This window comes from Aptenodytes patagonicus, chromosome 7 (assembly GCF_965638725.1).
Source record: "Aptenodytes patagonicus chromosome 7, bAptPat1.pri.cur, whole genome shotgun sequence".
Classification (NCBI taxonomy): Eukaryota; Metazoa; Chordata; class Aves; order Sphenisciformes; family Spheniscidae; genus Aptenodytes; species Aptenodytes patagonicus.
Window position 1 is genome coordinate 72,571,401 of NC_134955.1, and position 27,437 is coordinate 72,598,837.

Genomic DNA, 27,437 nt, shown 5'->3' on the forward strand with positions numbered 1-27,437 from the left:
GGTTGGAAAGGACCTTCAAGATCATCTAGTCCAACCCCCCCTGCCATGGTGGGACACCTTCCACTAGACCCGGTTGCTCAAAGCCCCGTCCAACCTGGCCTTGAACGCTTCCAGGAATGGAGCATTCACAGCTTCTCTGGGCAACCCGTTCCAGTGCCTCACCACCCTCACAGTGAAGAACTTCTTCCTTACATTTAATCTAAATCTACCCTCTTTCCATTTAAAGCCATTCCCCCTTGTCCTGTCACTACATGCCCTTCAAAAAGTCCCCCTCCAGCTTTCTTGTAGGCCCCCTTCAGGTACTGGAAGGCTGCTATAAGGTCTCCCCAGAGCCTTTTCTTCTCCAGGCTGAACAACCCCAACTCTCTCAGCCTGTCTTCGTAGGAGAGGTGTTCCATCCCCCTGATCATTTTAGCGGCCCTCCTCTGGACTCACTCCAACAGGTCCATGTCCTCCTTGTGCTGGGGGCCCCCAGAGCTAGACGCAGTACTCCAGGTGGGGTCTCACCAGAGCAGAGGGGCAGAATCCCCTCCCTCGACCTGTTGCCGTGCTTCTTTTGATGCAGCCCAGGATACGGTTGGCTTTCTGGGCTGCGAGCACACACTGCCGGGTCACATTGACCTTCTCATCAACCAACACCCCCAAGTCCTCCTCAGGGCTGCTTGCAATGCATTCTCTGCTCAGCCTGTATTTGTGCTTGGGATTGCTAAGATTGATAGTTCAACTTAGTCATTCAAAATACTTTCTCTCAAACACAATACTTTCTCCCATTGAGTCTAGTTAATACTGATGGAGCAAAAGGACAGAATTATAATTATCACATTTTAGCCTGAATGTGTACAGCTTGTAGAATCTTAAATTACCTGATTGGCTCTTCTATAATCTACTAAGCTCCACTGTGTACCAGGTACTCAGTAAATAGGTCATGCAGGAGTAGAAAAACAGGCATCTCTCTTATATTATTGTACTAAATCAATGACCTTGCTTAGAATTACTGATTCAGTTTAAAAAGCAGTATGTTTTTTTAATATAGAAAATAAAAAGGAAAAGTAAACTTAAGATATTAAAATTTTAATTTCTAATATATAAATATATGTATATATACACACATACACACACACACTGTTTTCTAGCATTTAAATTTAAGGCATCTCACATAAAAATTAAAATTAACCTCTCTCTCCTCATAAGCTGCTTTGGATGTACATTTTCTAACGAGACTCAGGTGTCTGCCAAAACCCTGGTGATTTTGCTACTTAAAAATTAAAAGATAAGTCTGTAAAAAGATACAATATAGATTTTAACAATTATAACTTCTTTAATCGAAAGATTAATTGAAACAGAGGTAAAAGCAGCACGAACAACTGGCATTTAAGTCTTTGCTGACACAAACCAGAACCTACTTTCAGAACTGGTTTTGGTTAGATCTAGGGAAGAAAGGCTTTTGGATTCTCAGCTTTCATGCTGAATGTTAAATCCCACGGAGTCAACACTGCCAATATAGGTAGTCACAGGGGTATATTTTCTGGTTAACTTATGTTTTAGCATGAATATTAACAAAAATTAAATAGTAAGGCTGGTGGTTTTCACACAGTATTTTGCATGAGTAGGCAGAGCAGATATCAAAGCAACATGTTCCAATATATTCGCATGACAAGTGGTTACAATTTTTTCCTTGTAGGTGATCAGTTGATCCCTTAATACTCAAGGAAAAACCCTTGTGTTTGCCCTCACACCCAATCCTCAACACACGGAAGACACCCTTTCGTGTATTCTGGACAACAAAATGCTGTGCCTCAAATGCTCTCAGCCATGACCATTCTCCCTCACTCCCCACAAACACTTTTTTAAGGTTTACAAATATCTCCTAGGCTATAATTATTGCTTTTAATATATTGAATATGTTAACACACACTCTCTGAGGAAGCTAAACTGCACTTCAGTTGCAACGGAAGACTTCTGGAGGATAGAGAAATCAAAGCGTGCAGTCCTCCTCCAGCTCCTCTCATTCCTACAAAGAAAGCTTCTGCCTTTCAGGAATCCTGCTCACCTGCTTGACAAACTGGGCTGTAGGCAGTAAAATATTATGTTCCTCTCTGAAATGGTCTAACATAAAAGTATGTGCTATACAGTATTTATTAGTGCCCAGTAACAAGATTGAAGCACAAGAGTGCAAGAGGACAAATACCCATAGCTGTCACACAAAGGTTGCTTTAACCCAGTGTGTTGTATCTGACCAAGAATTGAGAAAAGTATAGAAATAAATAAATTATAGAGTGGTCCTTCCCCAAAACATGTCCATCTGCCTGCCTAGGCTGCTTAATGTGAGCTTACACTGGCTACTACACCAATGACCTTAACGGCAGTGGATGAACTTTCGCTATATACAAGATATGGGCATATGACATATTTTGACTATCACATAATTTTTTCTGCTTTATTTTATATTCCTTTCCTACTGATTTCTGAAATTCTAATCCCTTTTTTGAGTAAAAGTGATCATTAAACTAATGTTTACACAGAAGTATCCAAAACAACTCTTTCTTGGCTAAGGCAGCTTTCTCCTTCATTCAACTTTGAACTTACTAGTACAGAATTTAATCCACCAACTTTTTAGATCTTGCCCACAGGCTAATTCTTTAGGAAATTTTGTAATTCTTTATGACCATCTTTTATGACCAAAAATAATTTTTTACTGCTGTAAAAATTATTGCTTTTCCAAACCATTTACAAATAGGTTAAAGAATTTTGATGCTTATGTGATTTCACTGCTAACCTCCCTGCCATCTGAGTACTTGCCAGGAACTGGTTAATGAACAGAATAATCAATCCCTCCTATTCCATGATTGCTTAGTTTCCAGAAGAGACTGTAGGGGAACGAACACCATCAAAAACTTTTTTTGGAAGTTCAAGCTTATGGTATCAGATGACCCTTAAAAATATATTTAGTTGATTCATGAAAGAAGCCTAAGGGACACAGAAACCACAATTTCCCTCTACAAAAGCTGTGATATTTCTCTTCCTAACGTGATGTATCTACTAATTCTCTCGCTTTTTTGCTTTCAGGCAGCTGGCCTGGAATGAGTCACAGACTCTCTCTCATGCAGCCACCCAACACCTTTCTTCAAAACCCAAGTCAGTGTCTGACACCTCCTACTCCTGCGACATCTAGGCTGACCTAAGCAGCTGGGAATTCTTGAAGAGTTACCATCTGCTCCCGCTTAGTAGCAATTGGCTACTATTTATTTATCTGCTTGTACTTATTTTGCTGATACTCTCATTTGAGAGAGTATCTGTCTGTACAGCAAACACAGCTACACAACAAAAACACTCAAAAGATCCCTAAAAAGGAAGATTTATTAGCAAAATATGGGGTATGTACCCCAGCAGTTATGGGAACAGGTATCACTAAAGAGGCTACAGAGGCAAGAGTGAATGTTCAAGAACGCCTGAAGTGTCAGAAAATAAATTAATCTGTGGTTTAGCAACTGCTTATTTTATAAAACTTTCAGGACAGAAGTGATAGCTAGTTAGTATTAGAGGTGTCTTACCTGGTAACTGCAGATTGTTCTGTTATCTGACATCACAGATAGGTTAAAGCTGACATTTAGTATTTGACTTCCTTAACCTGGGATGTCCCCATGCTAAGTATTGTAGAAATATACAGGGGGAGGCAGGAAACCCACCCCACTACAGGGAGATAATACAGCAATGACCTGGATACCAATATGTAATTTCCATAAAAATATGGATAGCAAAACATTCCTGAATCCCAGTGGCCATAATAATTTCCTAAGCTTACTGCATTTCCATGACAATATTGAAAATACAAGCAGCAACAGGTATGTCCAAGCAGATAGCAGGACTGTTGCATCTAAAAGCAGTTTGTCAACTACAGTAGCAGTTCAGTGTTCTAAATAAGTGTGATTATATTGCACTACACTTTGTCATCAGTGCATTATTATGATATTAAAAACCATGTTAAAATATTATCCCCTCTCAAAACATAAATAGTATCTTTGAAGACATTTGGCGTATAGTAGTTCCTGCAAGAGTTCCAAGACTATACGAACGGATTGCCAGTTCACACTTGGCACACTTACTGTAAAAGTTTTGCCAAATCAGTCTTCTGTAAGAGCTTAAGGAACAATCAACCAATTATTCACATACCTACGTATTTTGACAATATGTGAAAAACAGCATACAACTATTTTAAATCCAGAAACCTAAATGCAAAGTTACTGCACACACGCCCACACCCCTAATCAAATGAAATAACAATGGAACAAAACCAACAAAAGTCAACAGTGGCCGGGATCAATACGTGCTCTACTACTCTACTGACAGCAGGGAGGGAGATCTGGAGTGCATACATTAGTAATAAAACCCCACAAAAGGCAGGCAGCTGTATGTGATGGTGTTACATGTACCATACCACAGAACGCACATGAAGTGTCTCTTGTCTGTAGATTTACTGGACAACCCTATATCACATACTCGATACTTTATTTGGTTTCCATAAGATATAATATTATGGCACGTATTCCAGAAAACTGAGATCATTTAACTTTGGTGGAAACAATATTTTTGGCTGGTATGCCTGAACCTGTAGCACAAGGGCTATGGGAGGCTTTCATGCAGCGCTGTACAGGAACACTGAGTCACCCCTAAAGACAGTAGATATGCTGTCTCAAATTAACACAACTAAGCCTTTCCAGGTGCCACACAATCTGCTCAATCCCCTTGTCCCTTTCACATGGCTGACACCCCAAAATCCTTTGCCTAATCAATCTTACTTCTCTGTTCTCACTGTGAGCACAAAACCCCACAGGATCATTAAAAACAGAAAGCACCTGCAATTAAAGGTCTGAACAATCTAAACCAGGTCTCAATTAGCGTTCAGACTCAAATCATTTGGCAATAAGATCAGAAGAATCAATACGGCACAAATAAACTATTTTAACTGGAGAGCTGAGATTTTTTGCTCTTGCAGGTTCTCCCTGGCAGCCTTACCGCCTAAGAACAAAACAAACATCCTTCCACCTTCACGCTAGTAAGTGTGTTCCTGTTGGGTTTTTCTAGAATAAAGAACAAGCTGGGCCACCTCTGCACAGCTTGCTTTTGAGAATCCCAAGACAGATATTTGCTTTGATTACATGTTCTCTACTGTTTAAGCCAGATACAGTGCCCAGACAAATAGTGCCCCACAGTTCAAACCAGCAGTTCCACAGATGCATTAGTCCACCTGTCATAAACACTGTAACTAAAGGTCATTTTCTGTCTTAAATTATTTGTTGCTGTCTGGGGAAGAAGTCTTGCCACATCTCAGATCAGGATTTTAACCTGAGACATACTATTGGCAATGAGGGTCTAAAACAAAACAAAAAACCCACAAAAAAACCCCACCAAAACAAAAACATTTCACTGTCTTTATTTGAACAATTTTTCAACCTTGCATTCAGTGTCTCCTGGAAAAAAGTCACAGCTGGCTGGAAACACTGTGTTTCCCCCGAAAACGTCTGATTTAAAATTTCAAAATCATGGAAAGCTTTTTCAGGTTCTTTGGAATTTTAGGGTATCCTGGAAGCATTTTCCTCGCTGCGCCAGGCATTTCGTCCCATGAATCCTTCAAGGCAACTTAAGACAGATGATTTTAGTGGCAGTTGTTCCGGGTTCATCTTCTAAACCCTGTCTCCCAAGGTGTTTGGTATCAGAGATTACTTGAGTGAAAAAGAGAGACAATCCTTCTAATGGGAGTATTTGGGTTTTCTTTTGTCTTTCTAGGGAGAATAATTGCTCTGACTATAACTTTCACATTGCCAGCTTTCAAGTGGGAAATAGACACTCCCATATTTGACAATATTACAACTTTTAAAAAGTCATTAAGAATTGCCTACCTCCCAGAAAAAAAAAAAGGCACTTGCACTGCACTATTTCCTGTTATTTATCCTCAGAAACTTGAACAAATATCATTTTAATAAAAATGATTACTTTGCCCTGACCTTGTTTCCAAAGAATACAGTTTAATTTTCAAAAATGTTTAAAAGCTATTGAATTATTTTGCATAAGGACAACTTGATTTGTTACCATGTCACACAAAGAATCCCTGCTCGTAGCAAATCCAATCCCATCTGCCCAGTTGTCGTTGCTGTAGTAATAAAGCCACACAGGCATTAAAGGCTTTTCTGCAGTGGATGTGCCTGTCGCAGGGTTCACAGCTGGGATTTCTTTTTCTTTTTTATTTTCTTTTGATTGTGCCAACTTCTTTAAGTTTTTAAGAGCTTATAAATACAATATAATTTTTTTTCCAAATATTTTCACCTCATCTATTTAAAAATATCTAAGCCTTTTAATTGACATTTTTAATCTATTATGCAAAACACAACTGCATAGGAGATTTCTTGGAATCATTGAATGAGTACAAGGAAAGGAAAGCTACACATCAGGGAATGCCCGAGCTTTCTTCCATAAGAGAAAACACCCATAACGAACACACAAATGCCTCCTGAGCTGGCTCGTATTAAGTTATTACTAATCTCTGAATGAGATTCTTCCCAAGAAATAATTAGTTTCATCAGAAACTTCCAGATCATTTGGTTATTCATAGTAAAATAATGATTTGCCTGTTTTTATACTTTATCCCTCAGTAAGAAAATAATCAATAGAACTGTGGTTTGAAGTTCAATATCTTACGTTATTTAAGGAAATAGCTTTGACTCGTATTTGTCGTAAATCCCTCTGCTATTAAGAACTGTAAATTAACCTCAGACAGATTAGCAGTGGTATATTTGGCAATAGAATATTTATAGTAGGAACTTGGATGCACAGTACATACATGCAAAACCTTTGAATCACTGCTAGAACAATTACTGTTTCCATCCACTCATTTTCATATAAGACTAACATTTTAGGTAAATTTTTTACAGGCTTAATTTCTGCTAAAGGGGAGTTTCCCAGAGGCTGGAGTAATATCCCTTTATCCTATGCTACTGTTTAATAATAGCGCTTCCTACAATTTCAAAACACATCTAAACACTACGGTAAAGAGAAACTTCTGAAACTTTAAACTTGCTATAGAAACAATCTTCACCAAGAATGCCCAGGTCAAAGCAGTCTGTAAAACACCAAGCCTGAATTAAGACTATCCCAATCTGCGTGCTGTATATTGAGAACACGTAATGTGTCTGGGGATGCATCAATCCAGCCACAGCACAAGCACACCAAGCCAATGCAGGAGGCAGCCGCAGTCTTGTCCCTGAAGTGCCTGTGCCTTGAGCAAGCACAATGCATCTGTGGGGTCTCGCTGTGAAACAGAGCGGGACACTAAACAGGGTTAAATTCAAATTTGGCAGAAAAGCATGGTTCCCATGCTGAACTGAAGTGCTCATGAAAATACAGTGGCAGAAGACGACACGGGGCCGGTGTTGTACGGCCCTGCACTTGCAAACACAGGCAGTTCTTTCAGTCAGTGGAATTTTGCCCGCACAGCTACTCAGGCCTACACAGCATCAGAGTCAGGAACACAGCCAAGACATACCCACCTACATAAACATGCTTTCATAGGTGTGCAGAAATTCAAAACACTGCCTACAAATCTCTAAGTTTCTTTATTTTTGCTGTACCTTTGCATTTTTTAATTAATAGTTTCTCCTAAGAACAAGCACTCTACAATCCGAAAAAAATCACTGTAGTAGTTACTGTCAAAGTAAACCATCCATGCCTCCCCATGGGTCTGGCTATAGGCTACGTGGCATAATCAGTTTTTGGCAAAGCTTGCTCAATTTTTGAAAGATCAGTTTTTGGCAAAGCTTGCTTAATTTTTGGAAGATCCTGATGTGAACAATTTTATATGCAATAGTGTTGGGAATACTATATCATAAGGAAAATCTAAATGTGTGAAATTAGAATGCTACATGAATGTTATATTTATTACAATTTTAAGTTTAAAGTACAAACTTCAAATCAAGCTAGTAAGAAAACATTCAAGCTTTCACGACAGTATCCCAACAAGCATACAAAACGCATAGGGATGAAGAATTCAAGACTGCATTTTATGAAGATGTAACCTGCTTTGTGGGCAAGAGAAGCGCAGTGGATGTTGTTTATCTTGACTTTAGCAAGGCTTCTGACACAATCTCATAGCTAAACTCATGAGCTATGGTTTGAATAAGTGGACAATAAGGGTGGGTGGAAAACTGGCTTGGACCACCATGATTAAAGCGTTTTGAGGACCGGAATGAAGTCCTGCCAGTAGCTAGCTGCTAGGAGTGTTTCTCAGAGGTTTTTAGCGTTTAACAGTTTTCTTACTGACCTTGACTACAGTACAGAGTGCACATTCAGTAAGTTTGCAGATGATAGCAGGTGAGGGGAAGCAGGTGACATGCTTGAGGGCAGGGCTGCTGTCCAGAGGGTCCTCAACAGGATGACAGAAACCTCACGACAGAAAAATGAGACAGCAGTGTGCCCTTGTGGCAACAAAGACAATCGCACCCAGGCTCCATTAGCAAGACATTAGCCAGCAAGGCAGGGAAGCGATTATTCTCCTCTGTTCATCCTCTCTGAGACCACATCTGGAGTGCTTAGTCTAGTTTTGGGCCCCCAGTACAAGAAATATCTCGGACTGGATCAAGTCCAGCAGAGGCGGCCAAAACTGTCACAGGGCCGGAGCACAAGGATGTACAAGGGAAGGCCAAGGGAACTCTGTTCAGTCTTAAGAAGAAAGGGATCTTATTGCCATCTTTATCTAATGTAAGAGCAGAGGGAAGACAGAGACAGGCTTCCTGTTAATGGGCACAACATGTAACAAGGGAAATTTTCATTAGATATTAGGAGAAATTTTTTCACCATGAGGGTGATCAAACACTGAACCAGGGGCCAAGAAAAGCTGTGGGATTCCAACCCTGGAGATCCCAAAGGTTTGACTTGTCAAGGCCCCGAGCCACCTGGTCTACACAGGCCTTGGACTGGACCAGAGAGCTCCACAGGTCCAAACTGAACTGATCTATGGTAGTAGTGATGGCCCTCAAAGGAGGTGACATTTGCCAGCAAATGGTTTAGAACAGACATATTTTTTAAAAAATATTCTATACTGAAAGGTTCTTTGGTCTGATTTACTGTATAATTACACCCATTTTTCTCTGTATGCATTTTCTGATTCACCAGAATTCAAGCTGTAGGAAGACTGAATAAGGACAGGATTGCTAGTAACAGGAAACCAAAACGACCTCCCTGACACTCACACATGCTCTCATGTTAGCAATATGGGAGATTGCTCTCTTCTGACTTGCAGGGCAACAAGCTTTTGCTGGTGTGATCTACCTGATGAGTAAGGACTGCCACAGCACAGTGACTGCTCCAAGGCGATCCCACTGTAAAGACAACATGCATCATTCACTTCCCTTCCCTTTGGTGAATGTCAGTGGGAAGATACCCTGTCTTGGGAAGACTGTGCCTTTCAGAGATTTCAAGGATGAATTAAGAAAATATTAATAAAACTCACATACAGGAAATGACTGTCAGTGCTGACAAAATAGATTAAGACACATTGCATCTTTGCTTTTTGTGAAACAATTACGGTGAAGCTTTGATGTCCTTGAACCTTGACAATTTGGTTTAGATATAAGAAAGAGGCCAACAATCACCGAAGTTTAAAAACTGGGTGTCAGTGCCGATTACAGCTTTTGCCTTGTCAACCTTGTCAGACATGGTCAGAGTTACTGCTAGTGCTTTGTTTTTCCCTAGAAGAATTCAACAGGGTGGAGTGATGTGTCATGTTGTAACGTCTCATATTCAGTGGAGTCATTAGAAGGTGTTTTCAGCATGCCAGTGACATCCAATTATAATTTCTCCTCTAACTGATAAGAAAGTTCAGCGTCTACACCTCTGACTAGTTAAGACAGATCAAAGAAAGCTGGCTGGAAATCAGTCCAGATAATGCCTGAAACTTTGAGCTGGGAGGCAGCTAAATGAGATAACAGGCAGTCCCAGTCTTTTGAGTGCAAGAACATTACCTACAATGTATCATGATTAAGCTGACATTTAGCTGTTAAATTAGAAATAGTGAAAGCCAACTGTATCACTTGTTATCAATTAATAGCTGTATCCTGGCCTTTCCGATGCAGATCTTCCAGCATTTTCCAAGACTCTGTCTGCAGACTCTCTGCAGCACTGCGATGTGCTGTATGCAGGACTGCTCTGAAGTGCTTGGGGAGAGAGCTCATGTGCTACAATGGCACGTGGCAGCATGATTTCTGAGCAGAGCACAACACAGGGAATGCAGCACCACACACCCTGCCTATGCTGGATGGCCATCATCAGAGCTAAGCAAAATGTTCCCCAATGACCACGATGTAAAAAGCCATCGTTTTAGGTCCTGCCTGTTGAAGGAACATCCTCTCTGTTCACTACACAGTAGAGAGCAGAAGTAGGTGAGCTGCTCTGTCTCATTCCCGAGAGGGACAGTAGGCAGACCTCTCTCTGTAACAGTTCTGTAAAAGCTTGCTTGTGAAAGCAAGCATTTGATACTCTGCTTTGCTTATGATTTTTGGCACCTCCTTTGGCAGAGTTTGGGTGAGAAGACTGAAGACTCGCTTGGTAACTCACAAATTTGCTCTGAAAATTATTTTAAGGGTGCCAGATGTCGGTTTAGTGTCTACAACTTTGAAGGCGCTTGGGAACCTGAACAGACTTCTGGTACCAATACACTTTCACAAAAGGAACTTAAGTCACAAATACTTCCAGTGCCTGATTTGGTGGTGAGGAGGGAAGTCCTCAATTAGAAGAGCAATTCTAATTTTTTTAACCATTTCTTTGCCTCTTGACTTCCTTCAGCTCTCTATACCTGAACTCTCCCCAAAGTTCTCTCCGGCAGTATGTTCTTGACCCTAGCTTGGGAACACGGACTCTCAAAGAAGTCAAGAATGCCATTGTTCTGTGATGAAATGGAGAAGCTTATCTTAGCTCTGAAAGTCTATTTACAACTTTCCATTAATACACTTTCCTAGCAAGGAGTACAACTACAATGTCTCTATTCTCTTCCTTGATTAGTCTAGTTATTCAGGAAACTCTGGCAGCTTAGCAACAGATTCTGATGACCCAGAAAACTTCAACACACTAAAAAGCAATATGTGCGGAACATAGAAGAGCTAAATTGGAGGAAAAGAGAGTGTGGTGAACAACTGAAGACTTCAGGTACTGTCAACAGATCTACCTCTACACACATTTTCTTGTATGTGCCTTTCATTACAAAGGCATATCTGCTATTCATTACTGTTAGCAAACAAAATTCTCATCTCCCAAGTGGTTTTCATCCATGTTTGTTTGACTGCCCTCCTCTTATCCTTTAATTCTTAGGAGGTTTTTAATTAAAGCTTTCACAGAAAACAAACCAAAAAGCCTCAAAACACAACCACCTTAAAACATGTAATACATTCCTGCATCATTTTTATGGGATGCATTTAATGTATATACGATACAAAATTATTTCCAATTCCTGTTACACTCTGGAATAGTCCTAATATCACTCTTGGTGACTTCGCTCCTTGGCATATATAGTCCTTCTATTTAATGTCTTCTTGTAAAAAATTGATACTGGGATCCATTAAAACAAGAATGATTTATGGGTGGGGTTTTTTTCTATTTAGGGAAACACTAACTGTTTTTAAACAACTTCTGTGGAAAGGATTAAGAATTACAGAATACCAGTGGGAGACATTTTGAAACAAAATAAACACACATTGTCCATTTCACAATGCCTAACTTAGCCCCGCGCAAACACTTCCCCACTTTTTGCTTCAGCTGACCAGACAGAACCAGAGCACTCATTATTTTTTAAAAATTCTAACTGTGCATTAAATACTTGTGCATGTTCACAGCCAGCCAAACGTAAACACCTTACCTGTTCATGTCTCATCAGTTCTATCATTTCCATAACACTGATAAAATGGTAGCAACGATCTGAGTGATCAACCATGGATGTAGGAAAAGGACGATTCTGCCAAATTCTCCATTCAGACAAGGAAAGTTCACGAGTTGCCTTCTCTTCATGCTTCTGCAGTTTGAAATTAAGATTGGCAAGGAGATTTTAATCAGGAAATTGATTAGCAAAACTAATGTCTACTTTTCTGTCAGGGACAATAAATACTCTGAATGTAGAAAAGTATCTAAACATTATCACAAAGGTTTAAGTCTGGTCCAAAATAAAAACAATTCCGTGCTTTGTGTTGTCACAACTTTTCATGGAAGACAGGTTGTTTTAGGTGGTGAAATGACACAAGAGCTCCTAATTTTTTCTCCGAATCAGAAAAGAGCTTGTAAAACTTGAGGTTTTCTTTCAGTAACACTTTTATAGTTATAAACATGGGACTGAAAAAGTGTGGATACAATACCTACATAAATACATCATCCTGCATGGAATTCTTAGAAACAGGAACAGAACTTACTGGATACTGAAAGACTTGTAAATGTATTTTTAATTTACAGACCTAACTTCAAAGACCCATTTCAAGCATCTAATTCCTAAATTCTTAACCTCAAAAACCTACATATAATTCTCAAAACTGTATTTTTAATATAGACCTCCTTCAAATTCATAGTTGACTTTGTTACTTAGGGTATCCTTTAGGCCTCCTGTCAAAGGAAACATTACATTTAGGTTAAACTCACTGATATTTCTTCCAGGTTTTCTAAGGTTTCAAACTGAGTTTGACGCAATATTGGTTCCTTTAATCCATCACTTTCTTTAATCCTGTAATGTCTGTCCCATATTTCAAATTCCTCAGGCGATAGAGACCAACTCTCATGACAGTGTATTTGCTTTTGGCCTATGGGGGGAAAAACAATAACAGGAAAGTGTTATCTACTTTAAGAAAAAGGATACACAGAATAAAAAGAACTTTGTATGATACCAGTCAAAAGAAAAAATACCTTCTGTGTGCCACAAGCAAAACCAGATATAGAGAATCTGATGTCAGAAACAAGTATCAAAACAGTGTTGTATGTGTTATAATTATGGATAAATCTATCTATTAAATGATTGTTTTGGGGGAAGGCATCATATAAACAAAGATATAGATAGACAGACAGATATAGAGAGATATACGTATATCAAATACCTAGAGGCCCTGAAGACAGCATAGCAAACAGGGAAACCATATGGCTTGAGTTTCTAAACGTGTATCTCAGAGACCTTGGGGAACAAACTGCAAATAAGTAAAAGCTTCCCCCCGCAGGCCCCCTCCCCCCCCCCCCCCCTTTTTTTTTTTTTTTAAGTTACTCTTTAAATGCTGGAAAGCAACATTAATTTGTTATGACAAAAATATTTGTTAGTAATTTTTTGAATCGATCTCCTCTATTAAGGACATGCAGATGAATAAGAGGACAGAAACAGAAGTACTATGAAAATTCCCCAGGAGCAGGGAAAGAAAAAAGTGACTCGTGAGCTTTATTTAGACTTATAACTGCAAGAGGGAAGTATAGGGCACCTGTGAGCACCACTGCTAGATAAAAACAAAGTAAGTGCTCATGTGGCAGCTTACTGAAGACAAGGCCCTGGTGCTGCTTGGCTCTGAGCGAGTACGCTCTAGTGCCGAAGCAGAAATGAAGTCCTTTTTGGCAGTCTCACAGCAAGCCTTAGTATCACTGCTATCCAAAAAAATGCCAAATCCCTCAAAACAGCTATCAGTGCGAACAGCAAAGGAGCATCCAAAGAATCAGTGTTAAGAGTGTGTTAAGAATGTGATTGCTTTCAGCTCAGATGTATGAAGCTTAGAGAAAAATAATTAAGTTAATTTGACAATCACTCTGCAGACAGGATTTGGGATGAATCTGCAGCCAACACCCTATTCTGAATTATTGCCACGTAAGAGGAATCAGCCTGTACCTCTCAATCCTCTCAGATTACAATTGCCAGAGACTGTATCTCCACAGGATGGTGCGACGATATTTATCGGAGACTCAAAAACAGATCCCTGAGAGTTCAGAGTACTAGGTTCAAGTCCTGTTCAGAAAAAGTCTTTCACAGCTGGAAAAAACTAACACTGAATTTTCTTTAAGGCCATTGTTAAAAAATCCAGAAGATCAATATTGCTACTAAAATATTTTTGGCTCAAGTGTAGGAGATGTTACACTCCTTTATAGCTAACACACAGCTCAAGGACCCAGTGGAGGAGGAAAAAAAGAGACCTGAAGGAAAAGAAAATTAAGAACACTTATCAGAAAAGCATATCTCACAGCCATTCCTGTTGTTTATAAGAACAATTAAGTATTAAGTCTGCTCTAGCAGTTAATATCCAGCACCCACACACCAAGACAGAATATGTCAATCTTGAATTAGTGTGGAGTTCTGGACAGTGTTGCCTGGACAAGGTAGAAAGGAAAGGCCAGAAAGAGTTCTCAGTTGTAACCAAAACCTAACGCCCCTGGTCGGTCCAAAGTGACTTCTACTGCCTCACTTAAGACTTATCTTCATAACCAAGAAGCAAAAAGATGGCCTACTGTGAAACCAAGAATGCATGTTCAAACAGCAAGTTGTTAGATAGCAAAAAGCAGGCACCAGCAAAAAACTTTGTAGACCTACAGATCTAGTTTGGGTTCTCTCTTGCTCTTGAAGATGATTGTCCAGACAGCATACCAGAACTTTCCCTAACACCTCAGGTGATGAACCGTTGCCATCCAGACACGTCCAGGGAAACAGCAAGAACAATGAATGATGTCAGTTCTCTGTGTTACAGCTCCAGAGGACAACTCCTTTGACAAGGACAAGAGGATCCTGTGATGCCATCTGCCTAAGTAATACATGGTCCAACGTTATACAGGCACGAAGGCCTCCAGCAGCTGGCAAAATTTGGTAACAGATACTTCCCAAAGCTCTGGGCTCGATAACAGAAGTGTTAAGCTTCTGTTTCTGAGCAGAATAAATATTTTGGGCTGTCAAGACAATGGACTCTGTACACGAGGAAGCACAACAGATCTCCCTATGAGAGGGGAATGGAAGGGAATCCCCTTGGCTGGTAAAGCAGAAGAGCAATATGGTCCAGCAGGCAGAAGGTTAATGTCTAAATTACAGGTTGCTCAGCTGCTCCCTTCATCAGAAACAATAATTTCTTACAATGCAGGGAAAGATCTGACCATCTGACCCAAATACATGGGTATCTCTGGCTAAAGGAGGAAAGCAAGAGCTGAAGTCTGCTTTCAAACTCATTTTCAGCCATACAACCTAGTTGCTGTTACACAGGGAGGGTAAACTGAAGCAGATCTCGCACTGAAGGAAAATTACCTTAAAGCAAACTATTCTGCAAGTTCTTGCTTCTACTTTTTAACATTTTAACCCTCTCCATTGTTGTTCTACTCATCTTAGATGAGGAAACACACCATAAGCTCTGACAGGACTGACGTTTCACGTCAAGTGAAACCTAACTAAAATGGAAAAAAACAGGGACCCAGACAAATATGACTGCTGCCAGCATGTAAGTAAAATACAATCTCAGACTTAAGGGCTAGCAGAAACAAAACAAAAAACCCCCCACCTTATATTTTCAGTGTTCACAAACTACAAATTCAAGACTCCATTCTTAACAGAAGGAAAAAGAGATGTCACGGAGAGTTCTGCAGAGCACTCTGAAATAATAATTTGCTAAAATACAGGCAAGCTGCCCAGGGAAATGGGCATGTATTTGTACTAATCAGGAATCATTACAGCTGAATAGAATACTATCAGTTCTGCAAATTATGAAGTGCTTCATTTTTACACAAAGCCACAATTCAGAGATTACTAAAACTCACTGTGTGAATGCAGAAGAGTTCTCAAAACTTAAAGCAAACTTAAGAAAAAGATCCAAAGACATTTCAAAAATACATTGACTAGATCAACAGAAATATATAATGAATAATAACATATTCACTGGTATAGTTCAATTTATAGCTTAGACCACTATAGGTAATATTAGAGCAAAGGTAGGAAGTTTACATTCTGGTGGACAGACTCACTTAGGGAATGTAAAATATCACCAGACACACATATCTCATTAATATCCTACAGATAAGCTCTAGCTTTTTACGGTATTTTGTAGAAAGCTAAGCTGTATACTGTTGAGTAATTGCAAAGTACCAGGAGCTCTTCTTTAGCTCTTACAGAAGAAAGTTCCTATCCTAATTGAGAATGGTTAGGCTGTTTGGATACATAGTTGAGAATTTAGCAGGGCCTGTAGCGATAGGACAAGGGGCAATGGTTTTAAACTAAAAGAAGGTAGATTCAGACTAGATAGAAGGAAGAAATTTTTTACAATGAGGGTGGTGAGACACTGGAACAGGTTGCCCAGAGAGGTGGTAGATAGGTATTGTCAGGACAGGAAACCTGAATTTAAGGAACTGAAGTACATGTGCATAAACACATCCTTGATTAACTGGTTTTTTCCGAACAAAATAAACATTGAAAATAGCAGCCTTCTGCAGTATTTCCACAGTTTTCTGACAACCACTCGAGAAGGTAATATGTATTATTATGCATGTTTAATTCAAATAGGAGATGAACTCAGAAAATTTATCAGCCATCCAAAAGCCTTGCCACAACTATATTAATAGGCATGGGCAACTGGAAAGGCATAAAAAACCCACAAAGGTCTAAAGACTAAAGAAGGCATTGGTATATTTTAGAAAAAGACAGTAAAAGAAGATCGCATCATTAAGATAAAAACAGCAATTAAAGAAATAATATGAAATCGTAAGATTAAACAAAAAACATAGCTATAGACAACTCAAAATTGATACAATCTGAAAAGGGGGGAGTAGAGTAATTGTGAAGAACCAGGAGAAGAATAATTAATAAAATGAAATTTCATCTAGAAATGCAATGCAAAAAGAAAAACAAAAGAGATTATTGATAGCTTAAAATGACAGGAACAACAGGGTATGGGAAGAGCACATTTTAATGCATGTTAGCTATTTTTTGCCATGCCTATTGTGGTTTCATACCTCTCACAGAGCGGGGAGATTGGCAGAGAACTTGCAAAGATAATAACATTAGAGATGATTGTCCAGATCTTTCAGCACTTTCAGCTTTTCAATTATCTTGTGGGATATTCTCATTTTATAAAGTAAAAAAAGATGAGCATAAAAACCATGAGCTGTCTCCAAAGATATCTGTTCAGAGATTTTTCCTCCAATGAGTCCAAGCCATTTTAAGCACAAAACTATTCTTTCTTAAATGCTTTCTGATTTTACTGCACTTACTAATATGCTACTCAATTTTAGCAAACTCTTTAAAAAAACCCAAAAAACCCCAAAAAACCAACAAAACAGAAAGAGAAAAGAATCTCAAATGAGAAGAAACAATATAAGAGGACTGCCGAGTAATGGGATTTTTGCTCTTGTGGCCGTACTTTTTGAAGAAAAGCTCATACAGTGGAAGAACTCACTTGGTTAGTGATGGGGCAAGACAAGAATAATGTGTCCTTCTGGTACTGACAAACAGATAAAATTTATGAAAGAGATTTTGAAGTGGAAGGATAGTGTAAAATTAATAGAAATTGAATCAAATTAAGAAGAACAGGAAGTATTTAATTTTGACTAGAAAAGAAGGAGAATGCTTGAAATTACTACAATTCTTCTGCCTGTGACACTTTGATTTCTGTGCACATGTATTCCATGGACACACATGAAAAGCAACTGAACCTCAAGAACAAATGAAAAGTAAGACACCATAAATAAGAACATACACAGCTTATTCATGACTGCTAGCTTTTCCAATTTTCTAATGTGGAAGGGGGCACTGAAATAAGGAGAGGAGAAAATGCAAAAAAATAAAGACCTTCCTTTCTCTTCTTTTTGAGATTTATCTTGAATATCATTAAAATCAGACACAGCCACTTGCTTCATACAGTAATGAAGGGGACTTTAACACAAAGCTGGCGCTCAATAATTTGTACTCATGTAACACTTGTTAGCAAGATGGGCAGTCAATCATGTTCATCTTCAGCAACTGACAGACCTCCACGCACACTATGTACTTCAACTGTGGCAGCTGCTAACCTATTTCACACAAAAGGAACCTGGTAATTACAGCCTTTGAAGTGCTATTCCCTCAGCAGGAAATATGTTCAGCATATTATCTTCTTTATGCACTTACTGCCTCTCACTTCTATTTTCTAGGACAGACTTACATTCTGAAATGATTATTTTAATTCCTTGTTTGGCTCTGCTTATTTTCTTGCAAGTTGTGTCTGTTTATTCCATGCTTGGTTTTCCTCCCTGGCCGCCATCTGGGTTGTGCACAAAACCCAGATAAGCATGCCTTCCAGAAGGCTCCAGAGGCATAACGGGAAACGTCATCATCAGGAGCATCATCACAACTGTGCCACAGCTGTGTCTGCAGCACATGCATACTTACAAAGAGTTTGGGCTGAGGATGGCATGTGCAGATTCAGTTATTGATACTAATTCTTCTCCATTACATTTCTACCCTGCAAAATGGGAGATAGCATGAACTGTTTCGGGGGCCAAAGGGGAAGCTGATTTTTATCTGCATGATTTTGTAGCTTGCTTCCCCTTTCTATGTTCAGCCTTTTGTTTGCCCTGGATGGTGTTTGGAAAGAGATCAGATGTAGATTTTGATGATAAGAATTTTTGTGATCGGAAGCATTTAAAAACCACTAACTCTAAAGTCTAACTACTCAGATACTGAAATATGAGGTTTCCCAAGGCTTTTAGGAGTTTATTCTTTCAAGAAGATGCTATTGGTCTTTACAGAAAGCACTTAAGAGATCGAGCACGACAGTTTCCAAGCATTTACAAAACTTAGCTCTTTCTTCCTATCTTATAATTTTGTTCAGTTTACTGAGCATTTCAGTGCCATGTAGCTGCATCACCTAAAGACCCATTTCTCTTTTTAGATTAATTTTCCTCCAAGGGTGCGTGCAATTCATAAATATCCTACCCTTGATTTCTCCTTTTCCTCCCCTCAAAATCCTTTCGCTTTCAAGCATTTCTATTTTATTGTCATTTACAAAGGTATAAGACATACTTTTCTTGTATTAATAAAAACATTAAGCCTAACTGTTAAAGCTCAAAACCAGATTTGGTATAGAATTATCACTAAACATTTAAGTGACAATTATGCCACCTGACATATATCAGAAGTCTTCAGAAGAGATCATTAACATTTGCCTCTTCTGTTTGTAGCTCAAGTTTCTGACCTTGTCATTGACTCCATGAGAAGCTCTATGGAAAAAGATGAAACAAATGTCTGATTTGAAGTACGGATATTTAAGGACAGAACTGTGATTTGAGGATGTTAAAGGAAAAGGATGAAGAATCAAAGCAGCAGTCAGCACCGTCTCACAGTCGAAAGGCTACAGATGACAGAAATTACACTTTTGCTAGACTCAAAACTCATGTCAGCACGCAGTTTTGATATGCTGTAATATAAGAACATGAGACAGCAGCTTACGCAGTGCTTAGAAAAACACCATAATCCTCTTACCGGTGACACAGGAAAAGAGAGCAGATTTATGCTGGAGGGAACTAGATCTTCTCTTTTTGGCAAGCATTCTTGAATCGCTTGGTTCATATTTTTCAGCAGTAATAAACATTTTATGCAACTTGGGATTTATGCCTTGTGGAATCATACGTGGGCTATGCTGGTAAAAATGAAGCATTTTGTTTCCTGAAATAGCTTTGTGGATGCTCCTTTTGTTAGACTGGCTTTGATTGTAAGTCTGCAAAAGAGAGGAGAAATCATAAGTTGTTGGATTGTTTTTTCACATAACTTGATCAAAAGTAAAGGAACACCCGAGTGTCTGTGGGGTTTGTCATTATTGCGTGTTCCATCATCAAGATGCTTTTTGGTTTTTTTCTTTTCTTCCCCAAACACAACTAAAACAAAATATGATGCAAGACCCTGGGAGCCAACCATATTCCCCCTTCTGTGAAAATTGTCTGTTAGGTCAACATAACTGCTTGTGCAAGTTCTTGAACTGCAAGTTCAAGACTTCCAGTATGCCTCCACATTATGGTAACCGAAGCAGAGAGAGCAAAGGAACAGAAGGACATAGATGAAAACAACAAAGCAATAAGGTCGTATTGAAAATCTGATAATGAATACATTAAAACATAGCTACTAAGTTCGGGGTTTTTTTCTTTTTTAAAGAGCTTCCATACTAAAATATCTAAGTCAAATTAAATTTGAATTATCATCGTTTTGTGCTTAGGTAAAACATTCAAAGCAAACGTGACAAAAAGCAAGGAAATACCAAAGAACAGTGATTGTTCTTTAAGTTGCAAATGATACAAAATACAAAACAATGTACAGCTTTTTACACTCTGTAAATAGATCAGAAGTAGGCACAGCACTTGAGAGAAAAAGAAACACAGCCCTTACCTGGGGGAATTTACAATCTGCAATAGATACAGGGATGATGTAAATTAGTTTACGTCAGAAACAAAGAAAGGAGATCAAGCAAAAAAAGGCGTAAGATTATTTGTTAATGTCATACATGCTCCAAATCCTTTTAATTACACTCCATTTTTACTGTGCAACAGAGAAACCAAGACAAAGATGGAGAAATTAAGGAAAGAAACTGGTCCTCGCCTCTGAACATTTCTTGTCCTAATACTCTTCTCCAAGTCTCTGTTACAGGTCACCGATGGAGACAGCGTGCCCAGTTAGGCAGACTAAGCGCCCTGAGTATGACAGTATGGCAGCTATGTTCTGTTGAGAGAGATGATCTTTGGAAGCCAGGATTAGAGGAGACAGACACAAAGATGCTCTCCACATAAAACTGGAAGAGGTTAACGGCTAGCTCTATTATACCGTCCCTCAGACATTCCAATAAATCTCTTTTAATCCTAGAACAGGCAAAAAAGTCTTTTTATGGAAAAAAATTATATTACCAAATTCATTGCTTAATGGAATTGTTACTTTGCTGTTACTGAGACAGTATGTTTCCTTTTCCTTTGTTTCACAGAGAGCGTCAGCTTGGCCTGACAGGAGCCTGAGAGGCTGTGAGCTCCCCTGTGCCCTTCTCTTGTATCGGTTTAAATCTGCAGCTAACAGCCGCCTTCCAGGCTGATGCACATGCAGCTGAGCTGTCACAAGACGTTAAAAAACCCTAATCAAAACACAGCACATCTCGGAATATGGCTGAACTAGAAAGGCAGAAGATTCGCAAGCCGAACGCTCAGGGAACCCAGGGCATTAGCAGGGTGCAACCGCGTGACGTGTGCTGCACCGCTGAGATGCAGCGTGCTTCCACGGGGGACAGCTGGACTGAGCGGGGAAACACGTGGGGAGGTGAGGACCGGAACAGAGTAATAAACACTTTTGTAACAGAAATTCCTGCCAAACATCAAACTTCCAGACCTGCATTTTCCAATTTTTCCCAATAAAATTTCTTCAAAAGCTTTATAATTGACTTGAAGTTGTTTGATTTTTTAAAAAAGAAAAACAAATTCCCACAAATTAATAGGAGAGCATTAATTACTCAGCTGAAAGTTATGTGATGGGGAAGAATCTCCACATTAACAGATCTGGAAGGAGACTCAATCAAAAAAAACCCAACAAAAAACCCACCCCCACAAAAATACCCAAGCAAAAACAAACAAACAAAGCCAATATTGTTCAGCAATTAAATTTATTTCATGATCTCAAAACAAAAAAAATTATATAAAATTACTATCCTACCTGGGGGAAGGTTCTGCTTCAAAGATTTCTGAGGAAATCTGAAGAACCCAGTAATCCAACTGCCTAAGTGAAACTCCAAGGAATTTAAGGGACCATTTTAATATCCCATTACAGAGCAGAGCTTTCAGTAGTAATCAGTCTTCATAAGCAGCATGAGAAAATATCTATTTACAAATACCATTCACTTTTATCATTTTTAACTCTCATCCCTTCAAAGCAGCTTTTTTCCCTCAGGCAGGATTCTTTGGACCCTTATTTAGAATTAAATCCCTGCTACCTACAAATTTAAACCAGAGGCACAACATCGAATGGAATAAATGAAATAATAGCAAGATGCAAGTATTGGGTTTACAATTAGCTTACACAGATCTCAGGCTTCTCTGTTATGAAACCTGATCCAACTCAGAACCAGCCTCGCAAGTGAACGAAACCAGCGAAGAACAAAATCAATTTTCAGCCAGAACAGCAAGAAGCACCCTAAAAATGGCTTGCATTCCAACAGGGGTTGCACGATGAAACTGTAAAGATGCAGGTTCATATTACTCTGCAACCAATCTCACCAGTGAGTGATGTCAGCAGGGACTTCCTTGCCTCCTCCTACCTAAACCCTGCCCTGCCAGCTTCCTTGGATCAGACCTAGCAATCGCGTGGCTGCGGGATGAAGCTGGGCAGTGTGCTGGTACAGCTGAAGGTCGGTTCTCCCGGCTCACAACTCACGGCTTAGATTTCCACTGGTACCTTAGTTTCCCAAGGGGCAGCCTGCACTCAGAGACAATTAATTATACTCTGAGTTGAGTGCTGAGGTTCAGGAATTTAGCAAAAGTAGATTTCCGCTTAAGCTGATCTCTTCAGACCTCACACGTAAGTCTGCTACCACTAAGTACTTGTCTGAAAGCACAGTGTCATCAGCAGTTCAGAGTGAGACGCTTCCAGTCCTCCCGCTCTCAGAGCTCCATCCCTCTCTCTTCCACATGTTGTTCTGCACCCTTGGCAAAACCCCTGTATTTTCTGAGTTTCAGTTTATCATTTACGAAATAAGTGTTATTAAGAACAAAGCCTTGAAGCCCTTCACATTGAGAAAGTACACATATTTTTAGAACACTGTGGGCTATTATACTTTCCTGTAGGGACAGTTATAAAGCTGCTAGGAGCGCTCAGGATTGCTGTGATTTTTAATACACAGTATATAGTTTCCTGGAATGGACTAAACAAGTCACTTTGTTTTCCCAGTGAGAAGAAAGCTACACACTCACCCGTTCCTCCCGCCCTTCGGCGAGGATGACAACGATCCTGCCTTGCCGCCTGCGCCCCGTTCGGCCCATCCTCTGCACAAGGCGAATTGGACTTTTCTGGGCGTCAAAGCAGATGATGAGATCAACTTCTCCAATGTCTAAGCCTTCTTCCCCAACACAGGTAGAGACCAGAGTGTTATACCCACCTTCACGAAAGCGTTTTACCACCTGAATAAACGATTCAAATTAGATTTAACAGGTTAGCCAGAAAGCCCCTTATACACACTTGGCAGTTTTTCTAGGTTCAGACAGAAGTTGAAAAAATTAATTTATATTTTAAAACTACAGAACTTAGTCTTTCTGAATTTGTCAACTACTACCTCGTGATCAAATACCACGCACTAATGTTATCAACGTATCAACTCTTCAATTCTAAAATAAAGGAAAAAAAGCACACCTTATTCTGACTCCAACCATGGCATTCTTCTAAAATTGATCTTCCCAACTTTGCAATTAAATACTTTTTTTTTTTTAAACTTTGCTAGATCAAAATTTAAGGATATATTTTATTTTTTCTGCCTACATGAAAAAAAAAATCCCTATAGCAAGTATTTGAATATTTCCCCAGATTTTCAAATATATAAAAGTTAGCACTTGTTAATATAATTTAAATATATAAAATATTTCTTCTCATACATTCTGTTCAGTGAGTATAATTTTGGCTAATCTGAAAGCAATTGAACTACATAGGAATTTACTAATGACACTTTAAAGTTCAGTCACTGCCATACAATCTATATCGTTACTCATATAGTTATTTACACAATTAATTCTCTTTATCATTATTTCCTAATACAAGTCTCATCTTTTCTTTACCTCAAGTTGTTCCTTTTGTGTGAAGCCTTTTGTGCTCTTTCCTGTGGAGTGGCCAACAAATGTCATTACTCTAACAACTGGACTGAGCCGGAAAAGCATTTCTGCAATTTCTTGCACGCTATCTCGAAATGATGAGAAGATCATCACTCTGGTATCCACAGCATCCACAGATATGCTTTCAGTCGTGACTTGATCTGTTTAATTTTAAAAAGCCAGAAAAACATTTTCATGCATGATTTTAAAATAATTACGAATAAAAAAAAGTAAGGACAGGTCATCCCATCAGCTACACATTCACAGCTCTCATCTCACTTAATGGGAAGATTTTGTCCAAGTACACTGCATTTTGATTTTTTTCAAAGAAATTTTCTTTAAAAGAAATTTCATTTTAAAAAACCCCAACACTTAAATAAATAAATAAATAAATAAAACAGTAGAGAAAACTGACAATTAGGAGCCTCTCAGCCTATTTAGACCAACCTCCCAGAAAATGCTCAGAGATATACCGGCTCAAACAACTCCTCTTTGGAATCAAAGCAGTTTTCTAATTTTGGAGAATTTACACCAACTAATGGTGAGAATGTCTTATATCTGAGGTACCATTACTAATGTTACTTTGAAAAGCTGAGGTTTGATGGCAGGTGTCTTGAAATAAAGTTTAAGATGCCTTCTTCCAAAGAGCCTACAATGTGACTTTTAAATCTGCTACTTGAATGCCCAGAGCCAGATGAGGTTAGCAATACATAGCAATAAAAACACCGTTACCATTAGTTTAGGATACAGCATGGTGGAGTAAGAGAGATGTGTATCAGCTTTCTGTGGTTTACTAGAGAAAGCTGCCTCTAGTTCTACAGCTCAGGATCCTCACAACAGCAGAAATGTGCAAGAACTTCCCTTAATACCCTAATCTGTTGCTTCTGAATGATCTGCCATCACAACTGGTATACCTCTCATTCCAATAGCAAAGATAACCTTTCCCTTTTCTTTGAAAAGAAAAAATAATTGCATTGATATATGTTTTTTTAGCAAGCTGCCTTTGACCAAAACCACATTTCTTATGTTATACCATCACGGATTTTATCTTCTGAGTACTCAACTTCTTTTTTTTTTTTAAACATATAAGGGTATCTGCCTTCATGAGCACAAGCAAAAGCTATCTAAGCAACATGCAAGTCTCGAACAGTCAGCTTCTCTTTATCCGATCCAAATACTAAAACAACATGCCCATTACTGCATGCTACGAAGTAAAAATCTAGTATGTTAAAAAAGAGAATCTCTAAAAGGGTATCATGAATTACTGAAATCGGCACAGATTGCATGCATTACCTAGACATAGCCCTCAGATGAAATCGAATAGATTTCCAGGGATAAAGATCTTCTCTTTTACATAATTCTCCACAAAACACCTTTATCCCATTAAAAGAAAGGTTAGACAAGGAATTAAAATTCTCAAGACTGAATGTGTAAAACCGTGTTTCCCTGAACATAGGAAGAACAGTCACTTGGTACTTCACAGCAGTTTCACGCTATGCCTGTAATTCCAGTATCAAACTGTTTCTTGAAGTTAAAGCTCTTTCTTGAAGTTAAAGCATTAAGCATAACAGATAAAGTATACATATCTTTCTAATCAACTATCAGAAATTCTGGTTTAGTTGTTAGTTGTGCATATCTACATGCAGAAATGCTTTCAGCAGCTTAAGTCAAAAAGGAGAAGCTGAAGCTAAACATCTTCCCCATTTCTTTTTAAGATGAGCCTTGAATTCACAGGTAAATTATGAAGATGGCTGCCTCTGGTCAAAACAAATTTTACTCTTGAGGCTGACAGCCAAGGAAGTTAGACAAGAGAATCTCCAGAGGTCCCTTCCAACTAGCCTAAATTATTCTATGCTATTCTACTGCACCGTTTCAGTAAACTGCAGGCGGTATGGGAGGTCATCTGTCAAGTACAGAAACCAGTCCCCAATGAAGGCCTAGAAATGAAATGGTGAATATGATTCAATATTTTTAGCTAGAAACCAGACAATTGCAGCACTGATATAATGTGTTCTGCATAATTTGCCATCTGAGCAGACCGACAAGCTATATATTTCAGAATAAGTGCAGGTTGGATATATCTCACTCACATATGTGAGTTCATATTATTCTCCTCCACTAACTTTATTCTGAACATTATTCTATATCTATTTTTAGCATATTCTCATAACTTGAATAGCAATAATGCTCAGTAGCATCTGTCCCTGTATTGTAAAAAATGTTGTACTGCTGCCATTACCTCCTTGACCTTATCCAAAACCAGACTTAGAAAATTCAAGACGTTAGCAGCCCATAATCAATCTGACAAGTAATCCAGGTATGGAAGATTAGCTGGGAGAAGCTCATCATGCTGAGCCAACATTTCTTAAGGACTGGCCAGAACGTTATTGTGCACTTACCTGAATTGCTGGTAAGTGCATCTTGCAAAGCAGGGGCAATAGCTATGTGGTCAGGAAGCTCAAACTCAACCTGGTTGATCACTAGTTAGAAATGGTTCAGAGTTTGCATAGGCAACTTGGCACTCCTCCTCTAAGTTCTCATATGAGAGGTTTCATTCCAAACGGAGGAAAAAGCTGTTGTTGTTCCTGGTATGGCTAATGACTTAGGTTATTAATGCTCTCCTTTTCCGTCTCAAATGTAGGGCTTTTCAAGGAAAATGCTTTGCAGAAGTAGTTATTGGTTTTAAAAGTTAAACAGGCATGAATACAGTAAATTATGATTCAGAGTAGTTCAATAATGCATAATTGGAACAAAGCAGAGTTAAGTTCAGGGGCTTTGTTTGCTTGTTTTTTTTTTACCTAGAGATAGTACACACTTGCATGAGCTCCTGAAACAAACGCCGAATGTATTTTCCACTGCTCCCATAATGATTTAGGCTTTTACTTCAGAGCCTTCTGATGGAGCAAAGATACATGTGATTATGTTTGGAATCTTAATAAGTACTCAAGTTTTTATTGACAGACTCATGACAAATTCTTGTCTGGAGGAGGGAGAAAATCAGGACATGGGTATGTACTCTATTCAGTCAGAGTCCACAACCAGAATTTAGGGTGTAGCTACTTGCATACATGTGAATTTAGAGTTTACTTGCAAGAAACAGGCAGTAAGGGTAGAAATACGGGTTTGGGGTTATCGCTCAAAAGGTATCATCAGAGACACTATGGCACAGTGAATAATAAGGCAAATGAATAAAATCACAGTGTCTCACTATTTCTGTCAACTGTCCAGCACATTTAGGTTGAAGATGCATAAGCTTAGGAGACACAAGCTGGAGCCTACTACATTCCCTAAGTTACTGGAATGCCTCCAACTTTGTGATCAGACTGCGAATTGTAAAGTGCCTTCTAGCCTTGTGTTATACACAAAGATTTCAGTATCAGTTGTTTGTACTTGCTTTAGATTTAACTACATGCATCTAGAGAACTGTGTTCAGGACACTGCTTTATATTCCCCATGGCCTTGCCTTGCATGTTAGTTATGAGGATAAAGGAGGTTACAGGAATCAGAAGCAAGGAAGGACAGAAAGAAAACCTAACACACCTAGCTCAAGATATGACTAGATATGCTACCACAGCTCACCACTTGTGCTGTAAAAGATTATGTATTTCTTCCTGCACAGTTAC

At 38.9% G+C, this 27,437-nt stretch overlaps 1 protein-coding gene across 1 annotated transcript in view; it reads right to left on the minus strand.

The window, feature by feature from the left end:
- The window catches only part of FANCM (FA complementation group M), a 78,116-nt gene that overhangs the window by 18,932 nt on the left and 31,747 nt on the right, over positions 1-27,437 (minus strand). Inside the window, exons 9-13 of the mRNA XM_076345816.1 lie at positions 23,782-23,975; positions 22,927-23,133; positions 19,475-19,709; positions 12,664-12,821; positions 11,897-12,049 (exon numbers count right to left, since the gene is read on the minus strand). Coding sequence (XP_076201931.1) covers positions 11,897-12,049; positions 12,664-12,821; positions 19,475-19,709; positions 22,927-23,133; positions 23,782-23,975 — 947 coding nt within the window. The remainder of the gene's footprint in view (positions 1-11,896; positions 12,050-12,663; positions 12,822-19,474; positions 19,710-22,926; positions 23,134-23,781; positions 23,976-27,437) is intronic.